General features: G+C 53.2%; 4 protein-coding genes across 4 annotated transcripts; all 4 read left to right on the forward strand.

Moving 5' to 3' along the window:
* Positions 1-292: 292 nt before the first annotated feature.
* On the forward strand, positions 293-1567 carry AB675_2819 (Mitochondrial metal transporter 2; the record flags this gene model as incomplete). The annotated part of the gene is made up of 2 exons (XM_018142820.1): positions 293-854; positions 900-1567. The coding sequence occupies 2 exons, from the start codon at positions 293-295 to the stop codon at positions 1565-1567; spliced, it is 1230 nt and encodes a 409-aa protein (XP_018004972.1).
* Positions 1568-1782: 215 nt separating this feature from the next.
* Positions 1783-3494, forward strand: AB675_2820 (putative D-xylulose kinase A; the record flags this gene model as incomplete). The annotated part of the gene is made up of 2 exons (XM_018142822.1): positions 1783-2601; positions 2727-3494. 2 exons carry the CDS (start codon positions 1783-1785, stop codon positions 3492-3494), a joined length of 1587 nt encoding a protein of 528 aa, XP_018004996.1.
* Positions 3495-3881: 387 nt separating this feature from the next.
* On the forward strand, positions 3882-4826 carry AB675_2821 (IgA FC receptor; the record flags this gene model as incomplete). The annotated part of the gene is made up of 1 exon (XM_018142823.1): positions 3882-4826. One exon carries the CDS (start codon positions 3882-3884, stop codon positions 4824-4826), a length of 945 nt encoding a protein of 314 aa, XP_018005159.1.
* Positions 4827-5716: 890 nt separating this feature from the next.
* Positions 5717-5971, forward strand: AB675_2822 (60S ribosomal protein L29; the record flags this gene model as incomplete). The annotated part of the gene is made up of 2 exons (XM_018142824.1): positions 5717-5771; positions 5820-5971. The coding sequence occupies 2 exons, from the start codon at positions 5717-5719 to the stop codon at positions 5969-5971; spliced, it is 207 nt and encodes a 68-aa protein (XP_018005133.1).
* Positions 5972-13341: the final 7370 nt, after the last annotated feature.

A 13341-nucleotide genomic window follows, 5' to 3' on the forward strand; every position in this document is an offset into this window, starting at 1 on the left:
ACGCGCAACAACCACCTACACCATCACCACCCCTTTGTTTGCGAGTTTCCCCTTTCGAACGAATTGGAGCGCGGCTCAAATAATGACCCTCCTGCATCATCTCGCCCGGTTTGAAACGCGGTCTTCACTCCTCCTCGCAAGCCGGTCTCCTGCATACACAGACCGCACCCGACATCTGAGCACGTTGATCGGCCCCTCCAAGACACCACGGAATGCGTTCGGTCGCAATCAATCATTAGCCCCAAAGCGTCCTGCGGCCACCCATCCCTTCCTGCTTATACACTGTACGAATATGGCGAAAACACAGAAGCGCGAGCATGCAGGTCATGCTCATGGTCACGGCCACAGTCACGGGCACGACAATACATATCTCACATCGTCGAACAAGAATGATGCCGGCGTCAAAATCACAAGGATTGGTCTCTTCGTCAACCTGGGTATGGCTATCGGCAAGGGCGTCGGAGGCTACGTCTTTCACTCGCAGGCGCTGATCGCCGACGGCTTCCATGCCCTGACTGATCTGGTCTCGGACTTCATGACTCTGGCCACAATTTCATGGTCACTACGTCCACCGACAGAACGCTTCCCTACTGGCTACGGCAAGATTGAAAGCTTAGGCGCATTGGGCGTCAGTGGGCTGCTGCTGTTTGGTGGAATTGGCATGGGCTTGAATGGCATCGATACACTGTATATGCAACTTTTCGCCGATCATGCGCACGACGCCCACGAGCACTCACACGGCCTCTTCAGCTTTCTGGGACATAACCACAGCCATGGAGGTGGTCCACCCAGTCTGAATGCGGCCTGGCTGGCTGCGGGCTCAATTGTGGTCAAGGAGTGGCTGTACAGAGCAAGTGAGTACTGCCATGGATCTCCTCAACCTTCGCTAACAACTGCAGCCATCAAGATAGCCAGAGAGCGCAAGTCTTCCGTCCTAGCCTCGAACGCCGTACACCACCGCATCGACTCCCTGACCAGCATCGTCGCCCTACTCACCATCGGAGGCGCTCACGTCATATCCGATGCATCGTGGCTCGACCCTGTCGGTGGCATTATCATTGCTGCTATGGTCATAAGAGCTGGTTGGGGAAACACAAAGTCTGCATTGCTCGAGCTAGGCGACGTCACGATCGATGAAGAAGTAAAGGAGAAGGTACAAAGAGTTTCGAACAGAGCCCTGAAAGGCAATAGTACCACAAAGATCGCTGGCGTCGAGAACGGCTCAGAGATCGAGGTTCGCGACGTGCAGGGTATCAAGTCTGGCCAAAATTACCTGATCGATATCGAGCTGGTTGCTCCGAATACGTTCACGCTTCAGCAGCTCAGCGCTATCGAAGAGGCAGTTCGCAACAGAGTCGGCCTCAAGGTCCGCGGTGCTCGTCGCGTTCGTGTCAAGTTCGTCTCCTCTGAAGATTCCAGCAGCAATTTGACTACCGACTTCATCCCGGCAGACATCAGTCCTCGAAGCAGTCCTGAACCAGAAGCGGAAGACGAGCATAATCACAGTCATGTGCACAGTAATGGCCATGCTCATACTCATCAACACGAGCAAAAGAAAGACAGGTGATGACCTTTTCGAGATCAGCCTGATATCCACAACCTTTCTGCCCACCGCCAAGAAAGCCGTCCAATCGGGCTTGACTCCGTGTGGGCTTCTCCTCACTCCGGAAGTAGAAGTCGTGTTCTCAACATCAGATCACTGACACGCACACAGCAGACGCGAGAAATTGAATTGCTGCAACACTCGAGTGGTAGAAGAGTATTGAGCGGCAACAGTACAGCATGTCCGGACCACTGTATATCGGTACTGATCTGTCGACACAGCAGCTGAAAGCGCTAGTGGTAGATTCCACCCTGAAGAAAGTCTACGAAGCAAAATTCGACTTCGATGCCGACTCCAAGGGCTATGACATCCGCAAGGGTGTCATGACCAACGAAGCCGAAGGCGAGGTCTTCGCTCCAGTGACATTGTGGCTGCAAGCCGTGGACACCGTGCTGGCCAGGCTCAAGGACGCCGGACTAGACTTCTTACGAGTCAAAGGCATCAGTGGTGCTGGCATGCAGCATGGTAGCGTGTTCTGGAATACGCAAGCCGAACAGGTCTTGGGAAGCCTCGATCCATCGCAAGGACTGGAAAAGCAAGTGGACAAAGCTCTTGCCCATCCGTTCAGTCCCAACTGGCAAGATGCAAGTACGCAGAAGGAGTGCGACGAGTTTGATGCTATCCTTGGGAGTGAGGTCGAATTAGCGAATGCTACAGGAAGCAAAGCACATCACCGATTCACAGGACCACAAATCCTGAGGTTCTCACGCAAGCACCCGGAAGCATACCAAAAAACACATCGAATTACGCTTGTCTCGTCATGGCTGGCAACAATTTTCCGTGGCAAATTGGCGCCCTTCGATATCTCCGATGTATGTGGTATGAATCTGTGGGATATCCCGAATGGCAGATGGCATCCCAAGCTGCTTGAGCTGGCTTCGGGCAAGTTTCCCGTCGATGAGTTGAAAAGCAAGCTCGGCGACGTGCCAGAAGACGGAGGAGAACACCTAGGCCGGATCTCCGATTACTTCGTCAAGCGGTACGGCTTCAGCCTGATTGTGAAATTATTGCATCGACAGGTGACAATCCATCTACCATTCTGGCACTTCCGCTGCGACCGAACGACGCTCTTGTCTCACTCGGAACATCGACCACTTTTCTCATGTCCACACCACAATACAAGCCCGATCCGGCGACACATTTCTTCAACTCACCTACCACAGCAGGCATTTATATGTTCATGCTTTGTTACAAGAACGGCGGCTTGGCCAGAGAATACGTCCGAGACGCTATCAACAACCAGTCGTCAATATTAGCTGGCACAAAGCATTGGGAGATGTTTGATAGAGAGCTACTCGCAGCTCCGCCCTTGGCAGCAAGCGACTCCAAGCCAGCACAGCTCGGGCTCTACTTTCCTCGACCAGAGATCATCCCAAATCTGCCCCAAGGCGAATGGCATTACGAGTACGACCCGGAGAGCGATGAACTCAGCAAGACGGGTAGTGTACGAAACGCGCCCGCAGAAGATGCAAGAATTATCGTCGAGTCGCAAATGCTCTCGCTCCGCTTACGCTCACAAGACCTAGTGCAAAGCCCCGCCGACGGACTGCCTCCACAACCTCGACGCATTTACGTTGTTGGAGGCGGGTCACGCAACAAGGCCATTGCGAAGGTTGCTGGCGAAGTGCTGGGCGGGAGCGACGGTGTCTGGAAGCTTGATGTTGGCGAAAATGCCTGTGCGCTTGGCTCGGCGTACAAGGCGGTATGGGCCGTCGAGAGGAAGCAGGGCGAAACCTTCGAAGATCTGATTGGGAAGAGGTGGCGCGAGAGCGAGTTTGCGGAGAAGATCGCGGACGGGTATAATAAGGAGTGCTTCGAAAAGTATGGGAAGGCGCTGAAAGGGTTTGAAAGGATGGAGAAGGAGCTACTCCAGGAGCACGGAAGGAAGTAAGAGCACGAAGGCACCTCGAGGTTTCCGCGGAGCTGGGTCGTGCTCACCGCTCCGCTCCGCTTCGCTTTCTCAGGACCAACTCAACCTTTCTTGACTTCCGAATTGTGCTTCAGTATACGTGTTCATCCCAAGGTTTTCGCTTATCTTCCATATCGAAGCGACTGAGCAAATACTTACACTGCGCTCTACCATACTTTGACCATGTCTGATCCCGCACGCAATTCGATCGCACAAATATCTCACAATACATACCAGTACCGCACCTCTTCTCTTCCTTCTTTGGTCTCACCTCGACCCGGTTCCCATCGTCGGAGTTTCGATCCCGACTTCAAAATTGATACCCATCGCGTCACAACGACAGGAAGCTAGGACATAGACGTGTCCGCCATGGTATCCTTCAGTCACCTATCCCGCCTCGCGCTGGCGTTTCCCGTCCTGGTCGCTGCGATTCCCCACGACCTGGCCAGATTTCCGTCCCTCAGAATCCACAACCACTGCCTCGATGCTCCAGTCTGTTCGGCACCTATCCTACCGGAAATTGCACCCGCGTATAGTTTCGCAATCGCGCCCGGTACAAGCTACAACCAACCGTTGACACCGGAATACCTGAACGGCCTAGGCGCCACGATCCAGTGCAGCCGCGCTGGCTACGAAGGCGTCACAGGAATCGAATGGACGCGCGAGCCTGCGTTAGGCAAGCTGTCCATCAATCTGTCCAACGTGAAGGGCAAAGTCTTCTCGGACCATGGCCAAAGCATGTACATGCATGGGTATGACGTCTGGGGATCGTGTGGTGACGCGATCTGCGGAGCAGGTGATTACGACTGTAAAGATATCTACGAGGTTCATGACGATGCTCGAGGCATGAGGACGTGTTCCGCGGACACGTGGGTAGATTGGCATTTGTGCGCTGGTGATCCCGACAGTCGCGAAGAGCCGCCATTGCTGCCCCTGGATGGTCAAAGCCAGCAACCGGAGCCAGAGGAACCCGAGCCTGTTGAACCAGCGCCCGAAGAGCCCGAGCCAGAGGAGCCAGAGGAGCCAGAGCAGCCAGAGCAGCCAGAGCAGCCAGAGGAGCCCGAGGAGCCAGAGGAGCCAGAGGAGCAAGAGGAGCCAGAGGAGCCAGAGCAGCCCGAGGAGCCAGAGGAGCCCGAGGAGCCCGAGGAGCCAGAGGAGCCAGAGGATCCAGAGGAGCCAGAAGAACCAGAGGAACCAGAAAGCGAGGAGTCAGCGCCCGAAGAACTAGAAGCGGAGGAGCCAGTGCCCGTTGAAACACAACCGGAGGAGAATGATGCAGAACAGGATGAGGCAGAAGGAGAACAGCAGGAATAAGAAGGAGAGAACCGGAGGGACGACACACGGAATGATGTGCGCTGTATGACGAGAATTCAGACAAGGTCAAGCGGTAGGACAGCTGGAGAGTTTGCAACGAACAGCTCCATAGTCATAACGACAAATCAAGGACGAATACTTCCCTTATCGTGATGCCTGGGGAAAGCTGCAAACAGTACAAGTCAAGCAATTCCTCGCAAGCTGGGCTAGCCTAGATGTGCATCATTTGATTGATCCAGATTACAGGACTCGTGGCGAAAGCACCGGCTTCAACTGCTGGAGGTCGGACAAAAACGCAGGTAAATAGCAGCTCACACTTGTGAGTGCTCTTGGATACAAATGCCAAAATGATAGTGTCTTGAAAGTGATGACTTTGCTTCTGCAGTGCACAGTCCAGCGTTCGCCTTTTCAAGTACCCAATCCACGATGGTCTGGAGGAGGAAACACATGTCTTTATTTAAGGTGAACAATAATGAGAAGAGTCAAAGCCTTGGCGCCAAGTGCTTGAGCTCCACCCACAACCTCGCCATTTCTCCCCGACTCTATCGACTACCGCAGTCCAGGAATCACACCAGATTATCTCGCTCATAACGACCATTCTCTGAATCGGCAGACCGACAAACACCGTCGCTATGGCCAGTACGTATCCTTCAATCCTTGAACGACGCTCAGGCGGTGTCAAGGCGAAGTATGGTCGCATCGTGGACCAGGTTGGACATTGACGACAGACGTCGAATGTGATTTCCCTGCGACCAGCCTGCGCCTGTCCGACGTCCTCTGCCGTTTATTAGAGACCTCACAGTCTGCGTGTATCCAGATTAGCTGACGACTTTTCATTACAGAATCAAAGAACTCGTCCCAGCACAACCAGTCGAAGAAGGCGCACCGCAATGGGTATGAATAATCTCCCTAACTCGTCCGCCCATCCAGCGCCTATGACATTTGGTTGCTCGCTATCCGCCGAGTCACCGAGAAGAGCAAATGAACTGACAGACTGCGCCAACAGAATCAAAAAGCCAAAGACCTTCAGATACCCCTCGCTCAAGGGCACAGACCCCAAGTTCCGACGGAATCACAAGCATGCGCTGCACGGTACGATGAAGGCGCTGAAGGAGGTCAAGGAGGGAAAGCGGGATGCTGCATAGGTGGAAGTTGAAGTGATCTCGGCCATCTGAACTTCGCGCGACGGGACTTACGAATGAATACCTCGAGGCGGCACTTCGACGACTCGCTGCATGCATGAATTGCAGATTATGTTGAGCTCTGTCCGGCACGCAAGACGGGCAGGCTGAAGCGAAGCCAATGACTTTACCGCGAAGATCAGCTCAAGTCAAGGATGACTGGACAGTCGCCTGAACAGGCAGCAGAAGGCAAATACAGCGGCCCAGTCAATTCATGACTTCGATTCTCATGTTCCAGTCTTCCGGCACTTTCTATGTTCAGCAGCGTTGATCCGGTGTCGCTCCCATGCTGTCCCCACGAAAGTGTCATGTCTGCGCTGATGGCTGTCATGTTGGGCTTCCTGCGAACAACCGCATGAGGCATGCGAACTCGATGCACAGTATCACAATGCAGGACCACCCACTCCATCAGTCCACGACCTTATCACGATGCGGTCCACAGCTCAAGCACCAACGACGCCTCCGATTAGCCTATGTTTCCTACTAGCACAGCTGTTTTGTCTCGGTCGGCTCACTCAACCTTTCACCTTTCTGCCGTCTTTGCCCTGCCCAGCATCCTTTTACGCCTTAATCCAGGCCCAGCTACCCTGTCTGCCCATTTCCCAAGTTTTCTTAACAAGAGCAACGGCATTAGTGTGTACAGCCCCCACCCAAACATCATGGTGGACCAGCTGAAGGATAATATCATCGTGCCAATATCAGATCTCCAGGTCCCACCCAATTACCAAACATGGCTGCTCTTTCCTTTCCGAATCAAGTGGGCTAGTTGTGCATGGACGGGTGGCTACAAATTTCCCTTCCGTTCTAACAGATTCCCCCAGCTCCTTTTAGTCTTCGTCGAAGTGATCCGAACTAGTCCCCGTGTGTCCTGGGTCCAAGTATATCAGCAGCATCTGGTAAGTCAAAGATAAAAAGAGTCATCTCTTTCCGGAGACATGGCCAATCGCATATCATTGAGCAACGTCATCCGGGCATCTCGAAGCCTCGCCTGTGATCCATGCAGGTGGAATGCAGCTGTTATTGCAGTAACTCTGCGATCATTTCTCCGTCAGACTTGCTGTGTCGTCGATGGGCGAGAGTTTATTCCGGGCCCCGTAATGGCTTGCGTGATGGACGACCCTGAATCAACGGTTCTTCTCCGGCGAGGATATCACAGCTGGCCAGAGTCTGAAACATTGCCCAACTTGTTCGCCGAGTGTCTATCAACGATCATCTGGCGAATTCGTTGCAAGGCCTCTTCACGACGTCTCTCTGTCTCGGACCGTGGTGAATCAAGCTCAGTACCTGGTCGTGACATCTTCATATCCTGTCGCAAAATCCACGCAACTGCCATGGCTGGCAAACGCACAGCCAATTTGTCGGTATTGAAGATGTGAGAATGCAGGTCAGCTGCCTGGACGACTTTGTCTGACGTGGCCTGATCACATCGCGATTCTGGCGGTATCTGGACTAAATAAATGCCCAACACGGTCTCATCTGACCTCTGGTTAGGATAGTGCTCTCCAGAATGGGATAGAATGGAGCTGATCGCATATTCGTTCTGGGTGTTGCGCTTAAATTCGATATGGCAGTGCTCAGTTGTTCGAGAAGTACAAGCGATCAAACGCCTTGGTGTCCTAGTGAACAATACCAGTGAGCGGGACATCCTATCTCGTACACTGTCCGGGGGCAGCGGGCATGATATTCTGCCATGTTGTCGACCAGTGAATGTGCTGCAACGTTGCCACCGATACCATACATCGGTGTTTATGCGGTACACGACAGGCCTCCTTGATTCACAAGGCTGCTCTACCAGACTCTCAGAGCCTACTTTCAACGCCTCTGCCAGCAGGCCAAGGTAGTGATACCTCATGCGTTCCGGGTCGCTCCAAGTACGTCGCGAATCTGACAGTGCCGATCTCGGGTCACAGATCCCTTTCACATTGTCTCGCGGGTCAAAGTGCTCTGCCGCTCTCCAGAATAGAGCCTCGACACTTTCGCTATAATCGACGCGGAAGCTCTCACCACGTTTGACAAATCCTAGGCTTGAGTAAATTCGATCACGATGATCGATGCAGCGCATGTCAGCCATCGAGCGGAGAAAATCGTAAAGGGCGACACCACCGTCGACATGGCCAGCGCGCCGAATGGTGCTTCTTGACCACCTTGCGAGCATGGCAAGCGTAGACTGCGGTATGAGTTCGTCACTGATACACGTAAACACTCCCACCTCAGCGTCACGCCGAGGCCAGTGAGCTGCCCGAAACGCGTCAAAGAAGTCATCCATAGACACAACGTGGCTTTGACTAACAAGGCGGAGACAGGCATGGCCCGGAGTTATTACTTCTTGGCAGATCCAAGCACGTGTTTGATAGTCGTGTTGAAAGAAGGCTTCGATGCCTTTCATAATCGCGGTCGGTTCCAAGTCCAAGTAGCTATCTGCAGTGGATGCAAGTCGCCTATATACTGAACCACGATCAGCTGTTTCCCGATGCTGCTTCTGGACTCTGAGTAAATCCAGAGACAGAGAAAACATGAGATCGAGCTCTGCCGATGGACCTAACCAAGCATAAACGTCTGAGGCATTTGCGTAAATGTCCGCCATCTGCTGCACCTGGTGATTCTTTTCATGAATATCATCTTGCTGGATGCAGATAGCATCGATCCTCACCCCCGTCAGCACGCTCAGACGCTAGTTTGTGCCACCGATTGACTCACCAGATATCCTTACCCGGACACAATGTCCGCGCACGATCCAGAAACGAGAAGAGATTGTTTCTCACACTGAACGTCAGACCGTTGAGCAGGATTGATCTGTCACTCGCCGGGTCTTCGGGGCCCAGACGTATGACAGGCAGTTGTACAGTTCATCCAAAGCCGCGCATCTGATCGCGCACGAGATGGTACCATCCTCGAGCTTATCGCCGATTTTGATAAGCCGCAGCTCTCCAGCAAGATTCATTGCAGGATAGTCGGATGCTTCAAACGCCCGAGCCATAAGTCGGACGCTGGTTCGCGATGGAAACTCCCGCGAATGGTGTCGCCGGTCTTACTGTCAACGTCCGTCGCACAGCAGACACTGACCACAGCGGACATTGACGTAGTCTATCGTAAATGCACCTCTGTCTCAGATGTGGCGGACAGCTATGATGAGCTGGCATACAACGGATCAGGCTGCAACATCATTTAACTCCCAGGCCAAGTTCAAGGTTGGGGGACTTTGGTCGGCTGCGAATGCAGCCAATAGCGCGCCACAAACCAAAGTGCCGGAGTCCTTACCGCTGAGTGTGCGCTGCAGCACTCAGAAATTGGGCCGTGAGCATGTAGCAGAATTTCGAGTGGTTGTGATCTCAAAGACCATCGCCCAGCCATTTGGGGTCCGACCTCTGGAAAGCTCGGAACTTGCCTTTGTGTATATCTTGTCGTGGGAAGCCCTATGTGTGCGTCTAAATACTTGCAGGTTTGCGATCTGAGGTCCTGAGGACCGTCCTTCGGGCGCCGTGTATCGTACAAGAAGTCATGTGGACCAGCAACACCGAGTCGAGCAACGGCGATACTCGAACTCACTCGCATCTCAAAGTCCAATAATTACAATGCGTCTGACGATAAATTCCCAACGCCGACGAGATCTCCCTCGATAGCACTGTACAGTCGCAGCACTAGGCACCAAGATGCTGCGCCTTCGCAAAGCAGCTCTCGTGCAAACGATTCAGAATAGCTCGAGCTCCTAGCATGCCATCGATGTGCAGTAAACACAACTCCGCATCTTGGGCCATTGCAAGCCCTTGCGCTTGGCACAAGATCTCGAACAAGCGAGTCGTTTCAGATCTCCCCCCAAGCTTCTTGGACACGAGCGTCGCATTTCGCTTACCGTGAACGCCGGCAACTCGTCAGGTACCGGGGAGGGATAGCTCGGCTGACACACGTTCTCGACGTTTCAAGTCCGATGATCTTTTGCTCAATGTAACGTTGACCCACGAAACGTTCGTCTCAGGCCATTTGTAGGATGTGATTACCCACTGTTCGCCAAGCGTTGATTGATGGAGCTCGAAATTCTGCTCGGGTCGCAAAAAGCGATTTACGTTCCTTCAACGAGAACCGACAGCCTTGTGCGGATCCTTTGGTCCGTGCATCCGACGGCGCAGAAGTATGTGTCATAGTATCATGCCGGCAGATGGGATCAGTGATCAGTACAGCGCTTGAGCCCAAGATGTTCGAGTGCGAGTTCAGCGAAATGACAGTGGCGCGTCGTAGCCCACGGAAACACGAGCTCTGGACGTAAGAATTCGACTCGAGACCCATCGAAGTCGACATGACGAAATGCTCCGTGCCGTCCCTTGAATCACAAAACCCAGGTTGTCAAAAGGCTTCCGTGACACGTGTTCCCAGGATGAATCCCTGGGCCCGAAGTACCTGTGTCTAATGAAGGCATGCTCGAGGAATAATGCATGGCTTGAAGCTTTCGGGTGCTCCCTTGTCAAAGATGCCACTAGTACGACAAGCATGTTCGGATATTTTCCCTGAACCAGGCAACGCTCTTCAAATGCCGCAGCAGGTCTTCATCAGATGGTAGGGAACACTCAAGCACGGCCCCGTCGCCCATCGGCTGTAGTAACACGAACGTGTGTGTCATGAGGTTGAACAGTGTCCCTCACTGCCGGCTCATGCTGCGAGCACAGGCGCCGTATATGCCCACAGGCTAAGTATCCGTGACCACGAGCTGCAATTAACTTCATAAGAGTGCCTCGATTGTTGTAGACGGGCGTGATCGGTGCCCGGCGGATGCTTGGACGCCTCTAAGCCCAGCCAGATCTCGAGGGTCGACCGAGTCGAGACATTCAACTTACCAAATCGTTATTGTTCCTCAATGGCAGCCTGACGCTTCCGCAGCACGGTGGGCCTTCGCCAATGCATCAGACGAACATATGCCGGCGTCGGCCATTAACGCGACGACCGAACGATTTTCCTCCTACGACACGGAGTTCAGGTCTTTGCCAGGACTGCCGGTGTTTCGTTCCATCGCACCTGTTTCGCCAAGTATGTTCAGCCTACGAGACTGATGGCATTGATTTCACTCGGAAGATCGACAAGGCTATCGAATCTGCCCTCGTACCTGTACCTTGTCGAATATGCTCACAAAAGCCGTGCAGGTCGCGCATCCTGGAGAGAGACGCATGTCTGTATGGCGCGGCATCTGATCCAATGAACATCAACCATGACCACAGGAAATTTGATAGAACATGGCTAGCGATTGGTCCCTGCAAAGACGTCAGAATATTTCGAGAGCATGACAATCTCGATTCTCGACGTTGTATCGTTTCTTTAACGGCCCCTGGGATTGGTGTGCGCTAAACGTCTGCATGAGCTCGACGGGGAGAAGTGAAGAAGTATTCCGGCACCGGGGTTGCAATCGATGGGTCGAGCTAAATCACGACATTCGGTCGAGTCTGACTAAGGTCATGGAGAGTCTTTGGGCTGTTTCTAGAAGAACACTCCACATGCGTATGGCACCGTCGATAGGAAGTCCAGTCGTACACGGGTGCACACTGTTGAGCATGGTCAATCTTTGCAGTTCCGATCAAGCATACCTCCATGCTTGTGAGGAGCGAAATGCACACAACATTCCTCGCCAAGGGCCCGTGCAGCAGAAGCGAGAATCGAAAGCGTGGCGACTCTGGCGAGACATGGGTTTCGCATGCTTTGGAGGTGACCTGGGTATTGTTGTTGGGTTGGTGCTACAGCCGAGGGTCCATCGGTCAGCGCTACTCGAGGCGGTCTTCAGTTGCTACATAGAGCTTAGATCGAAGAAATCGAGCGAAATTTGCCGAAGTCATACATCACGGGTTTGGTAGGACCTACAGAAGGTGATCCTGTTCCGAAAATTATGGCGTAGATGGCGAAGATGCGCTGATGTGGAGATGGACAGTCGAGACAGCACATACAAGTACCGCCGTCAGATCGACAGCAGCAAGATCTCTGATCGACCAGCACGGACGAAGGAGAAAGCGACCGGAGAAAAAGTGCTGTCAAAAGTTAACGTGGAAGCCCGGCCCTTACCTGAAATGGTGGCTGATGCGCATGATGATGCAGGTACAGGGGCAGCCACGTTGTTGGCATCTGCTCCAGACCTTCCCACGACCTTGACGTTCGCCATCAGAGTCGCATGACAGACATCGTCGTTGCGTCTTCACTGTTGTGCATTCTAGTCGGCCATGATGGCTACAAAGCTCAGACTCGCAGCACAGCTCCGGCTCTTAAGCGAGCCTGGCTCGAGTTATTGGGAGTCACCCAGGTAGGGATGGCTGGCCTGGAGAAAGCTCAATTGAGACCGACCTGTCTTAAACGATCCATCGCTTTCGTCGTGTGTACAGGGAGTTCTGTTTCGCTTCCGTCTATAGTCCAACCCAGGTGGGGGTACATAGACGATGATGAGCTCCATAGTCGCACAAGTCGAGATTCTTGCGGCTCACCGACCACGCGGTTTGTCGAATCGTGATCCGATCGACTCCGTTGACAGCAACGCGCCACGCTCGTTAGCATCACTGTTGTGACAGCGGAATCGGACGTCCTGTGTATGAGAGTCTCTCCGTTTCCTTGTCAAGGCGTTTCATCACATGCATTTGCAGCCAAGTTGTGGCCAGTTCAGCCTGGCGGAACACTGTGGCGGCTCATAGTCGGTATTTTGTCGGCCAGCATTGGTTTTTGGTCATGCTGATCTTCTCTGTAACAGGTTTGGGTGGGTATAGCGACGGTGGAGACCATCGCAGGGCATTGCGTGAGCTGCCAGTGCTCGTGGGTCAGACTTCAGGGGGTGGTTGCTTTTTAGCGACATCAGGCTCTGAGCCTGTAATGAATTTGAGCAAAATAGAGTGCTTCGATGGCAGTAGGCGAAGCAAAGGGATTGCACGAATATGCACTAGATTTCTGCCGGCCACTTCAGTTCGTGCAAGTACTAGCATGGCACTAGATGGCGTACTTGGGCTCACAACTGCTTCAGATCGACGACTACGATAGGATAAGAAGGAAGATACCGGTGTGGTCGGGATCAGGTGGCAAGCGCGGGTGCTATGCAATGGCCTGATAGCATGGGGAAGGTGCATCTGACATGGACAGTGTGCTTTCTCTGTAGGTCGTACGTGAGAATGAACATGAAGGAGCACCCGGATGGTCGGTCTTACCAAACCGGTGTCCGTAGGAAGGCAGATGCTCTCCTGCCAGTAGAGTTGGCGATCGACAGCATCTGCGAAATGAATATCAGAGAGCCTTGTGACAACGCAGAAAATCATTGCTAGGGGTTGATTGAGGGTGTTGGTGATAATGATGATGATTTTGTACATCCGACCTCAGATCTGGTG

This window comes from Cyphellophora attinorum (genome assembly GCF_001299255.1).
Source record: "Cyphellophora attinorum strain CBS 131958 chromosome Unknown Contig2, whole genome shotgun sequence".
NCBI lineage: Eukaryota > Fungi > Ascomycota > Eurotiomycetes > Chaetothyriales > Cyphellophoraceae > Cyphellophora > Cyphellophora attinorum.